Here is a 12,541-nt window from a genome sequence, read left to right on the forward strand (position 1 = left end):
TGGGAGAACAACTGACGGTTTTCACACGTGTGCTTGTTGTTTAGAAAGCCAAGCTCGGCCCTGCTGGCCACAAAGTCATTAGTCCTGAGGACAGGAGACAGCCTTCCAACAACCTCGACAGAGTGAAACTCACCGACTTCAACTTCCTCATGGTGCTGGGCAAGGGTAGCTTCGGGAAGGTAAGAGAGCCGGGTCCGCGGCGGGCCGGGCTTTGGCAGGGAACGTTGGGGTCGGTCCTGTTCTCCCCGAGGGTTCCAGAGCAGCCCTTTAGATTCCCTGTTCTCTGCACAGGTTTCTCAGTGCTTTCCCACTTCCATTTCCTTAAAAACAACTGTATCCAAAAGGCCACACAAGGCTCCCGGTGTGTCTCCGTTCCTGAGTGCATGACGGAGGGGGTGCTCCAAAACGTTGGCTGAGTAGTTTTCACAACTAAAAATTAAACGCTGACTCATAGTGAGCACACGTAATCATTAACAGCTGCTGAACTGGGTTTCTTCGGCGGTCGCCCCGTGTACCTACGCTTGCTTCTCTGGTCCCGTGTCTCATGATAGATCCAGGGACTGGTCTTGATCCTAACCCCTTTTTTCTGGACTTGGCTCCTGACTTGTGAGACGTGAACAAGGGTCAGTCACATTTCTGCCCTGAGGATGCCCCTGTAGTACGTGCCTGATGCAAGACTGCTGCAGGGGACGTCGAGTATCCCTTTCGGCGGCTGCAGTGGCGCCCTCGTGTGGCAGCAGCCCACACGGAGTATAAGCCCTGGCAGCTTAGGAACTAGGCAGCCTGAGGAGTTCAGCGTGCGGCGAGGTGCAGTATTTCAAAACCGGCACATGAGGTGGAGCTTTATTGATATTGACGAGTCTGCACGAGCGGCCCGAACGGCTCCCCGCCCCCGTGCCGGCCGTGTGCCTGGAGCGTTCAGCTTGCCCTCGGTCTGCCCGCAGGTGATGCTTGCGGACAGGAAGGGGACCGAGGAGCTGTACGCCATCAAGATCCTGAAGAAGGACGTGGTGATCCAGGATGACGATGTGGAGTGCACCATGGTGGAGAAGCGGGTGCTGGCCCTGCTGGACAAGCCCCCGTTCCTGACGCAGCTGCACTCCTGCTTCCAGACGGTGGTAAGGACCCTCGAGAGCTGCCCCCAACCACACAGGGTCCTCGGAGTCCGAGCCAGCCTTCCGCCTGGGAAGAGGCTGGGAAAAGACAAAACGCGGGGACCCCTCAGCCCCACGTCCGCCTCTGCCGAGCAGCCTGGGTACCACCGGTAGATTCGGGGCACCCCCCTCTGTGGTGTGCCCTACTTAGAGACTTAGCGTTAATTCCATTTCGTTCCGTGAACGCTTAGAGCAAAGGTTTCCTTAACACACACCAGGCAATGTGTTCAGACTTAGAGAGACAAAACAGCAGCCCACAGTCCTGGCTTGTTAAGGCCCCGGTCCAGCTGTCAGAGCATCAGGAGACCCACTGTCGTGACAGAGTATGTCCTCGAATGCGCTCAGCAGGGGGTGGCAGCCTGGCCTGTTTTGTATGGCCTGTGAGCTCTGAGAAAGGTTTAGACAAAGTACTGTTTTGTGACGTGCGAGCATTAGATGAAATTCTGATATCAAGGTCCATAAATAGTTTTCTTGGGACACAGCCCTGCCCCTTCACTTACCCAGCATCTACCGCTTTCATGCGACAAAGGCAGAGCTGGGTAGTTACAAGACACACACAGAGCCTAAAATATTCACTGTCTGGCCCTTTACGGGAAACGTTTGCTGAGCCCTGCCGTATAGGTTAACTAAAGAGAGGACAAAATAATTTCCAAAGCGCTGGTCAGCCGATTGTGGGGCCCTGGCGTGGTGCTTGCGAGTAACCTACAAGAAATATGAACATTTAGATGGCACCACAGCGAGGCCATTCCCAAAGACGGGCTCCGCACGCCTCCGCCGCTGTCCTCCTGCAGACGTGGCTCAGTACTCAGTAGCCGTCGTGGCTACTAGCAGAGCAGCACCCTGGAGCCTCGGGTGGACAGTGGGGCTGCAGGGTCGTGCCCCGGCCGCTGCGGGCCAGCCTACTGCCGGCAGCCGGCCGGCCCCCTGCTCCCAGCAGCGGCTCCTAGGTAGCGCCAAGGAGGGAAGTTAGCAATATGCAAAGAAGAGAAAGAAACCCAGCCCAGATCCCGCAACCCTGGTTGCGGTGATTAAGCCCTGGAAAGCTACACAGCAGAGAAATAAAATTGAAATTAAAGTTTGTAACAGGAAAGCGAGAGGTCGAAGCGCCCACAGCCGTTTCCCTGGCTGTTAGCAGCAGCTCCGTCATTGTTCTTTTTCCTGCGCGCTGCTTTCATGTGTAATAACCTCTGTGAAATGGTGGTGTTTTCTGGAAGAGAGCAGAGGTCAGCTTTTACGTTGTGCTGTGCTGGCGCTTCCTCTTACACCCGCTCAGTCTCCCCATCTGTCCCAGCATGCTGTCCTCATAAATGTGCAGATTTACCTAGTTCTATGACGTATGCGCTTCATGGGGCCAACACGTAGCGTATCAGTGACAGCGAAAATCAAAAGCAAGGTTTGGGCCTAAAGGGAACCTTGCCGTAACCTCTCCAGGTACAGTCCCGTCCCTCACGGCAAACATCACTGAGCATCTGTAATTTACAAGCCCAGCCTCAGCCACGAGGGTTGCTCTCAGGAGCGACCGGGTGACCACGTTACCGTGCGTCGCTGTGGCAGGCCTGCCAGCCACTGCAAACCAGAACCCCGGCTAAAATGAAATAATTGGCCCGCGTGGGTTCTTCACGCCGTCCCTAACTGAGCAGTGTGGTCTGTGTAGAGGAGGAGGAGAGGGAGGAGGGTTTGAGGCCGTCCCTGGGATCCGGAGCAGGGGGCGCACAGGTGGGCATAGCGCGTCGCGTCGGGGTTACGTCGCGACTCTGTACGTCCCGAGGCCCTCACGCAGTAGGGCTTGTTACTTATTCTTTATCTGGGGGAGAAAACCGCGACCGGCTCTACTGGGCAGAGCCGCCAGAGTGGCCCACGTTTTACTAATGAGACAGCAGAACACAGTTGGAGAGTGGAGGCCGCCACCCTGCTGCTGTCAGCCTGCTCACCTGTCAACCTTGGTCCTCAGGATCGGCTGTACTTCGTCATGGAATACGTCAATGGCGGGGACCTCATGTACCACATCCAGCAAGTAGGAAAATTTAAGGAACCGCAAGCAGTGTGAGTAGTTTGTGAAGTCCCGGGAACCTCTGCTGGGGGGATCTGGAAGTGGGGCTCTGCCCGGTTTGGGGTGAAGCCCTGTTACCTTCCCGGGGGCAGGTTGTTGACAGGTCCACCTAAACGTCTCCTCCGGAGCAGTCTGTTCTGCTTCCGGCAAGTTGGAGATGCAGGTGTATAGGTGCCCTGTCACCCCGTTCCACCCTTGTCGATTGAGCCATGCACTCATTAATTGAACAGATGAAGGGGCTCTGGGTGATGGGCCGAGCGGAGGGCCAGGCTGGGGAACATGAGAGCCTGGAAGGGGCCTCGGGGGGCCCTGACAGCATCAGGTGAAGTTTCCACGGGGCCCTGGCCAAGAAGAGATGGAAGGATGGCCGGCGGAGGCGGGGCAGGTGACAGTCTGTGTGGAGGACAAAGGCTGGAGCCTAAGACTAGCCAGTGTGTGGAGAGACTTTCTGGAGGAAGAGAACCAGAACCTGGTGCCTGGGGGTGAGGAGAGAGAAGCCTCTCCAGGTGCTGCCCCTTTGTAGACTGGGGAGGGGCAGCCATCCAGGAGGAGGCGGTTGCAGGGGATCACTTAGAAGGTCTCAGTGGGACGCGGGAATCGGCAGCCCCGGAGAGAGACGTGGGCTCCAGGGAAAGACAGAGGTCATCCATCTGGAGGCGAGGCTTTGAGACCTGAAGAATCACCCCGTTTTCCAGGCGCCAGGAAGTCACGGGAAACTCACAGAAGCAAATCTAAACGCTCAGCTCTTTTGTCCCCGGAGTGAGGACGCCCAGTGCGCAGGTGCCCTGGTGAATCGAGGGGGCAGACGTTAATCGGGTTCCGGCTGATGTTCAGTCTGAAAGATAAACCTGGAGCACTTCCGGCCCGTGTGGGGTGAGCCGGTCTGGGGAAGACCCAACTGGAGACAGAACAGGGCATTCTTGGGTGGATGCTCAACACCGGAGGGGCGGGTGGCCCTGTCTCTCGTGTTGTTAGTCACAAAGCATTAAAAGGCACAGGTTACAGGATGACGCTTGACAACACAGGGCTGTAAAGAGCCAAGGGCACAGGAGCCACCTTCCATCGTGGACTAACAGGCCGTCCCATTTAGTACCGTTCTCTTGTATTTGTGTTGCTGGAAAGTGTTTCACTTTAAAAATACAGGAAATCATGTAAAAATCATATTAAAGTCGCCTGTGACCCCTTCTCTTCTCCCCCCTCCGCCCCTCCCGCTCCTGCCGGCCCTCCGCCCCCCGAGGTGCCACCCCCGTTGAGAGTTTGGGGTTGCTTCTCTGCTCATGTAAACACATGTGCTTCTCTGAAGCCTCCCGGGTACGATGTTTACACAGGCAGCACCTTGTGTCTTCTTAGACGTCAGGGACTCCTAAACGCTGTGCAAATTTTAAAACCTCCTTCAGCACTTATTCGGAGTTTCAGATATTGACCCATGAACAATTTTGAAGCGAAGGCAGTAACTGCTTTTTATTATGAATTATTTAAAAGGGTGCCTCAGGGGGCTTCCCTGGCGGTCCAGTGGTTAAGACTCTGCGCTTCCACTGCAGGGGGCGTGGGTTCGATCCCTGGTCGGGGAACTAAGATCCCACGTGCCTCGCGGCCAATAAATAAATACATAAATAAATTTTTAAAAATTGTAAGAATATTTTAAAAATAAAAAAATAAAAGGGTGCATCAGGTCTGAATCTGGCGTGGGTCCCATTTCTCCCAGCACTTGGGGTAGGGGTGAGGGGGTGAGTAAACCACCTGCAGAGATCATCACACACTGTCCTTTGTCTTCCAGGGCATAAGTGTATTTTCAAACACGAATGTATTCTGCCCTTGAATAAGGAAAATGGAAATTTGCTCCAATCTACCATAGCCCTGACATAGAACAACCTAGCAGGCAGCCACTCTTCAAAAGATCGTATTCAAAATGTCTTTTAAGCAGTAATTACCTGTCTACCTGCCCCAGACAAGAAGCGCTTATTTGGGGACAGGTAATAAACCTGCTTCATTGATTTTACTAGATGTATCATTCCTTGGGGAAGTTGGAGTCTTAAAACGGCAGAGGGTTGACGACACCTGTAGGGCAGTGCTGATCTCTGCTCGTCCAGGGTCTTCCATTCTTCTGCCATTTCGATGCCCGATCTTGAGGGTAAAAAGTATTCAGGAGGCCAAAGAAAGCAAGCCACACACCTGACAGGTGTTTTCTTTTGCAGGTTCTACGCAGCAGAGATTTCCATCGGGTTGTTCTTTCTTCATAAAAGAGGAATCATTTATAGGTGTGTATCGAAGCCCTGCTGGCCGCAGCACTGTGGAGGCTTTGCTGGGGTGTGAGTTCTGTGAGGGGGACTCAGAGCGTGGAGCGGACCGCCCCCCACCACCACCACGCCCCGGGTCACGGAGACCTGCGGCGACCACCATTCTTTCCGCAGCCTCCGGGCAGATCCGAACCACCTTCTGGTTTCCGGACCTCAGAAGATCGTTTATCTCATTTCTGCTTCCGCAAGAAAACATGCTTTTCTTTTCCCTGCCAGCTCCTTCCTCTGCCTTTGATTTGGCACAGAGGTGAGGGGCCAGTGAAAGCCGCGTTTCTGCCGGCGAGGCTCAGCAGAGGAACGCGGGGAGCTGGGCGGGGAAGGGGACAGCTGTTGGATTCGGTTCCTCCCGTCGTTGCTTACAACGAAGGGAGGATGTTCTCCAGTGTTAAGCAGAGTAATTAGAAGACCATGTGGCACGGGGCGGGATGGAAGGGACGCGGGCGACCGGCGAGGTGGCTCTGAGCCCGTGATTTGCACACCTGGCTGTGTGTCTACTCCCTCGGGTGGGACACTAATAAACCGGTGACTGGGGTCTCCTCAGAGCTGCTCATTTGGGATCTCTGGTGACTCACCCGCACAGCCAGGGTCGGGAATCACTAGCTCAGTCGTTTAGTCATTCGTTCAGTCTGCATTTATTCAGCGCCTGCTGCATGCTAGGCGCTACACTGGGCTCTAGAGATGGAAAAATAAATAAGTCATAATTCCCGGTCCCAGCGCTCTCGCGACTGTAGTTAATGTGCCATTGGGACGCAGCCACTCGCGTGCGCTTCCGTCTCACGAGCAGCAGAGCAAAGCACGTGACATTATGGGAAGGACGCTGATGCCACCGCTTCTTTGCAGAGACCTGAAGTTAGATAACGTCATGCTGGATTCGGAAGGACATATCAAGATCGCGGACTTTGGGATGTGTAAGGAGCACATGATGGATGGGGTCACGACCAGGACCTTCTGTGGGACCCCGGATTACATCGCCCCGGAGGTAGGACCCCGATTGGCCTGGATTTTTAGACCAGGGCTTTCCAGCTACAGACACAGCCCCCTCGTGGGGTGTAGAGTCATCCCTGAGTCACCAAGTCGATGTGTGGGGAATAAATAATACAGGAAAAGAAACCACGAGAGCTCCCCGCACAGAGTAAGGATACGCCTTGGTTCACGGAACTTTTGTTTTTGTTACACGTACGTGTGAGATGCGTGCATGGTAGAACGTATGTCTTACATGGTCACCAGCAAACCAGCTTAGGAAACACTGTGGGGCAAAGAAGGGAGGATCTTGCTTGTGAGAGGACTCTGCACGGAAACACTGGGTCAAAGGTCGTTCCGATGATGCCTCTTTAGCAAAATCACAGTGATTTATTTTTGGTTTTGTTATGGTTTGTTCATTTTTTTATTGAAGTATAGTTTATTTATAATGCGTTAGTTTCAGGTGTACGACAAAGTGATTCCGTTATACAAATGTGTATATATCGATATATGTATATATATGTATACATATATATATATATATATTCAGATTCGTTCTCAGATTTCCTTTCCATTATGTGTTATTACAGGATACTCAACATAGTTCCCTGGGCTGTACAGTAGGTCCTTGTTGTTTATCTCTTTTATATACCGCAGTGTGTATACATTAATCCCAATCTCCTAATTTATCCCCCCTTCCCCTCTGGTGACCGTAAGTTTGGCTTCTGTGTCAGAAAATCAGTGATCAGTGCTCTCCGCGGCACGCTGCAGTGGATCATGGGAAGAGCATACCCATGTGGTTCTAAGCAAAGTGGCTCCACGATTTGTGTGTTGACAGCAGTGGCCATGCTGCGTTGTCTTTGTCATAACACATATTGAGCAGCTTTCTTCCTATTTTACGAAGCTTCCTACATGCCAGTGGTTGGGTGGGTTAGAACCCTGGGTCGCTGTGTAGCCACCTTTCTGTCCACGCCCCACCCTGTGGATGGCACCGTGCCTTCCCCACTGAGCTCCAGCAGGGAGGGGGTGATGGATTCCACGTTAGGCCAACCTTCAGCTCTCTGTAGAGCTCTCGTGTTAGCTGTCGGGTGGCTTTGTGGTATTTATTCAGCATAGCGCCTCATGCATTTATCTCCGAGGCAGTAGCAATAGTCAAAAAGACGCGATTGGAAATCCAACCAGAGTGAGCTACACTCCTGACTTTATTATTTACAGGCTGTGGGAACTCAGGCAAGTTTCTCAAACTCTCTGAGCCTCCGTTTCTACAGTGGCAAGTCAGGGATAATACTGTCTGCCCTGTAGAGTTGCTCTGAGGACTAAGGTGCCTAGTACAGTGTTTGTACCTGGCAACCCTCGTTATACCCATTATTCCAAAAGGGAAGCGAATCTTCATCCCTTTGTTAAGGCTTTTTTTGCCTGTTATATTCCTAGACAGCGTAGGAACATAGGCTTAGAACATTGACTTAGAAACTTAAATTCTGAATTACGTGGGCAAAGATGGGATGTTCTCTTGATACATAACCTACGTAACCTCTTTCCCTGCAAACAACTCACACCTTAGTATCTCCATGCATATGATGAGCTTAAATATTTTTCAAACATGAAGGATAGAGAGATGGTACAGAAAAAAATACAACCTCCTGCTGCAGTATTTATTCTGAAGCCTTCTACTGGCTGACATGTATTAAACAGGCTGTGATCACTAGCTGTGCCCACTCTGTGTAACACCCACCAGTTGCCGTCAAAGCTTGGTGACAGGGAATGGCAGCAGTTTGAGGAATAAAGGTGGCTTTGAACTTCATCAGGACCGGGTCCCTGCTGATCAAACAAATAGCTTCCTGTGTTCAGTGACACCTCAGCCATCTGACGTCACCAGGGGTGACAGCGTTCCACATAGATGAAATTGTCCAAATAATTGAAGTTTGTTGCCTTTTTTTTCAAGGTTCCTTGCGGTGCTAATTTCATATGGCTGCTATAACAACCGCCAGCTTAGTGGATTAAAACAGTGCAAATTTATTATCTTACGGTTCTGGAGGTCAGAAGCCCAGAGCAGTCTCACTGGGCTAGTGCCAAACTGCCGGCGGGGCTGCACACCCTCCAGCAGCTCTGGGGAGAATCTGTGCCTTGTCCAGCCTCTGGGGCTTGTCTGCAGCCCTCGGCTCATGGGTCTTCCTCCATCTTCTATGCCGGAAGCGTAGCATCTTGTAATCTCTCTCCCTCTCTTTTCTAGCCCCGGCCCTCCAACCTCCCTCTCCTAAGGACCTTTGGGATTACATGGGGCTCACCCAGATAATCCAGGGTCATCTCCCCATCTCAAGGGGACATGCCTTGTCGGCCGCAAGGCAAGTTGGTCCTTCGTTCACTTGACTCACTTGCCACATTGGATTCTGAGCTTCTTGCAGTCTTCCAGAAGCCTGTCCTAGAAGACCCTGGCCATTGCTGTCTTCCTGGTCACTTTTTTGGGCCAACAGAGACTAGGTTGGCCTGGAAAAGACCCTTTGAACTGAGAAGTTGTTTGCCATTTAGGAGGTCGCACCTGTATGGGGCTGGCCATGTCATGCTAAGAACCTGAGGACGTATCAGAGAGAGGGATGCCAGAAACATCCATCAGAGAGAGGGATGCCGGGAACATCCATCAGGGAGAGGGATGCCGGGAATATCCATCAGGGAGAGGGATGCCGGGAACACCGTCAGGGAGAGGGATGCCGGGAACATCCATCAGGAAGAGGGATGCTGGGAATATCCATCAGGGAGAGGGATGCCGGGAACACCCATCAGGGAGAGGGATGCCGGGAACATCCATCAGGGAGAGGGATGCCGGGAACACCATCAGGGAGAGGGATGCTGGGAATATCCATCAGAGAGAGGGATGCTGGGAACACCATCAGGGAGAGGGATGCCGGGAACATCCATCAGAGAGAGGGATGCTGGGAACAGGCCGTCAAAGAGGGCTTTATGGAAAACGAGCTTTGGGCCTCTTAATACACACTGGATCACATGTTCTGGCTCTGGATACCCTCAGGTTCTGTAAGCCTTCATTCCTCTCCTTATACCCACTGTGCAAGCAGTCAAGGAGCACCTGCCATTTATTGAGTGTCCACTGTGTGCTGGGCACCTTCTGTACTTTCTTCTCATCACAAACCCTGTAGAGGAACAGGCCAGCAGGCCTGTCTTTCACATGAGTGTCCGAGGCAGTCAGTAACAGCCTGGGGCCACGTTGGCTAAAGATGCTGGAATCCAGCTGCCTCCCCAGGCTCAGGCTGCCTGCAGACCTTTGCACTGCCCTCCACGCTGAGCCACTCAAACCCGGGGCAGTTTGTGCATCCAGAGAGCATCCTGCACGCTTGCTGTACCAAGCGTGGCATCGTGGGGACACAGAAGGAGAGCACACGGGGCCTTGCCCTGGAAGTGCTTCCCGTCTAGAGGAGGTGACGCAAACAGGAACCAAAATCTGTACCTAGATGCCGGTTGACTTTCAATGAACAATAATCTGCGCTCCTTTGGGAGCTCCGTCAGGAATACCTTTAGGTTGTTTCGCCTTTTGCTAGCATTTTCTTCACAAGGGTCCAGGAATTTGGCATATTTCACCCAAGGAATCATTGCAGGGTAGAGAAAAGACCATCTAGGTTCCAAGTTTCTGAATTTGCTCAGAGGTGAAAATAATCCTGTCCTCTGTGTAAATCTTTCTGTCAGGCAAAGGCAAAATAATTATCTTAGGTGGCATTTTCCTAAATAGGCAAAGCGGAGGCTTAAATATTTATGGCTGTTCGTTAAAAGCCTTGAAATGGATTGATACTGTAGCATCTCCTCAGCCGGTAAGGATGAGCCAAGGCAGAAAATGTCACTAACACGCAAGTTCGGCGCTGAGACGGACGCTGGGAAAGGGACACCAAGCAGGAGCTAATCCCTGAAGCCAACGTGAAGGGGACTCTTTGCTTTGACATGGAAAGGATCCTTCGAGGCCGGCGAGAGAGTCCTTGAGGCCTCACCTGGGTTTCACCCCCCGTCTGAAAGTCAGCTCTTCCGGGTGAGCGAGATCCAGTCACAAGGCAGGTATCTGCCGCAGCCGAGCAGCAGCCTGGACGCTAGCATCGCCCGCCCTCTCCTGGGAGAGCGAGGCAGCTCTCCAAAAGCTTTCCACGCTTGCGGGAGGTGCACCCCGTGGAACCCTCGCTCTCGGCCTGGTCGTGCCCGGGGTGTGTAGCCCACACGCAGACGGCGTCACCCACCGTGTGGGCAGTGCCTGTTCCAGACCGGGCCCTCGGAACGCAGCTTCCGCTTGGTCACGCCTGATACACGAGCAGAGGTGGCGCCACTTGGTAGGAGACACAGGTGGGATTTGCAGCCGAGACGTTCCGACCCCAAAGCCCGTGTATCCTGTGCGCGTATCACAGCACCTCCAGGGAGATGAGAAGACTCCCCGAGGGAAAGAGCAGTGAGAGACGAGCACTGAGATGTTAGAGACCGCTTCTTCTTAACGTCCGGGGGGTCTGAGTCCTGACCACACCTTTCCGTCTCTGGGGCGGCGAGTCAGGTTCGGGGTCCAGCTGCCCGTCCTGGGCAGGCCTCTCAGAAGCCGGGGTGAGCCAGCAGCTCTGAGCCCCTCCCCCTCAGGTGCCCACCGAGGGTCCACCCAGCGCCCCCTGCCAGGAGGGTCAGGGGCTGGAAGCAGTTAGGAGCGGGCCACTGCAGCCCAGGGGAGCTGGGAGACACGGGTGCCGACAGACGGCCCTGCAGCGCGGGACAGCCCCAGGGGGAGAAGCCTGCGGGTCCCCCCGCCACCAGCTGCCCGCAGGCAGACGCGCACACTTGCCGTCCGTGTTGGGCTGGATGCGTGCGGAGAGCTGGAGACCCGCCCGGGGGTCCCGGCCTCTCCTTTCAGCCCTGCGCGAAGGCCAGCACGGGGTTGCCCGCGAAGACAGCCAGAAGTCTGCATTTTTATGTAAACTGTGCCTAGTTCTTCTCTCCTTCCCTCTACCGGGACCCTCCTTTCCCGGGGGTCAGCCTGCTCCCTCCTTCTCCTCCTTGAAGCCTTACCACAGATGTCGCCTCCGGGAGGTCACCTCTCCCGGCCACCCTGGTTCAGGGGGCGAACCTCCAGCCGCGTCCCTCGTCCCCTTCCGCGGTGCATGTCACCCTCGGGTAGACCGCGCCGCGCGCTCACGTGTTGACCTCTTTCTTTGTCCCCCGCTGAGCTCCGGGCAGCAGGACCCTTGGCTTTTGTTCACGGCTGGGCCGCTACCCCGGAGGCAGGAGGGATGTGGGGTGGGGGGGTGAGGGCCAGGCGTAGCGAGCTGTGTGTCTGGCCGTGGCCGTGGCACAGGGCGGAGGCTCCGGCACTGAGGGGTCGGGAGCTCCGGGGCTGGAACCCAAGGCTGATGGCAGGTGACAGAGCGTGCGGGGGCGGGGGTGTGGCCCCGCGCCCCCCCAACCACCGCCGGGGGTCCCCAAGGGTCCAAGGTGGACGGGAAGTCAGCTCAGGACCCGAGGGGCCAGAATACCGACCTCCCCGGAGCTTCTCCTGGCCTCTGGGGAAAGGGTTGTAGAGAGGGGCAGAGAGTAAGAGGATCTAAAAGTCAAATGAGAAGAGACCTCATTTGGTGCACATAGCCGGGCAGCCGGGCAGTAAATTAGCCCCTGCCAAGCTGGGAAGAAATGGGGAAGCGAGATAGAAAGAAGCCAGTGAGCGCCAGCAGCGGCCCCTGTGAGATCAGCGCCTCTGAGCCGCTGACCCCAACCCGACCCAGGCGGGCAGCCGCGGAGAAAGCCCTTGATTAAAGACAGAGGACGATAAACCAAAAGGCGCTTTCTTTCTATCAAAGGCCAACTTCCCTCTGCGTCAGGTCACGGTCCAATGACTCCAGTGTCACAGAGAAGATGGAGCAGCCGCTTTCCCCCCAAGAAACGTTTAAAGGGCCCAGGCCAGGCATTTTGGCGGGGGGAGTTCTTCCTTAAATTATATAACCCCTCTCAGATCTTTTCGAGGAATGATGTTGCTTATAGTATCTCATGTATTTGATTGTCTGCCTCTTTAACTGTTTCATAATTTTCGTGGCATCAGAGTTTAATGAGTTTAGCCT

The 12,541-nt window shown here is 54.2% G+C and overlaps 1 protein-coding gene across 1 annotated transcript in view; it reads left to right on the top strand.

The window, feature by feature from the left end:
* PRKCA (protein kinase C alpha) overlaps positions 1 to 12,541 on the top strand; it is a 303,592-nt gene that overhangs the window by 254,977 nt on the left and 36,074 nt on the right. The window contains exons 7-11 of the mRNA XM_055089814.1: positions 45 to 179; positions 945 to 1,118; positions 3,106 to 3,197; positions 5,400 to 5,462; positions 6,342 to 6,480. Coding sequence (XP_054945789.1) covers positions 45 to 179; positions 945 to 1,118; positions 3,106 to 3,197; positions 5,400 to 5,462; positions 6,342 to 6,480 — 603 coding nt within the window. The remainder of the gene's footprint in view (positions 1 to 44; positions 180 to 944; positions 1,119 to 3,105; positions 3,198 to 5,399; positions 5,463 to 6,341; positions 6,481 to 12,541) is intronic.

Source organism: Physeter macrocephalus, chromosome 14, assembly GCF_002837175.3.
Source record: "Physeter macrocephalus isolate SW-GA chromosome 14, ASM283717v5, whole genome shotgun sequence".
Classification (NCBI taxonomy): Eukaryota; Metazoa; Chordata; class Mammalia; order Artiodactyla; family Physeteridae; genus Physeter; species Physeter macrocephalus.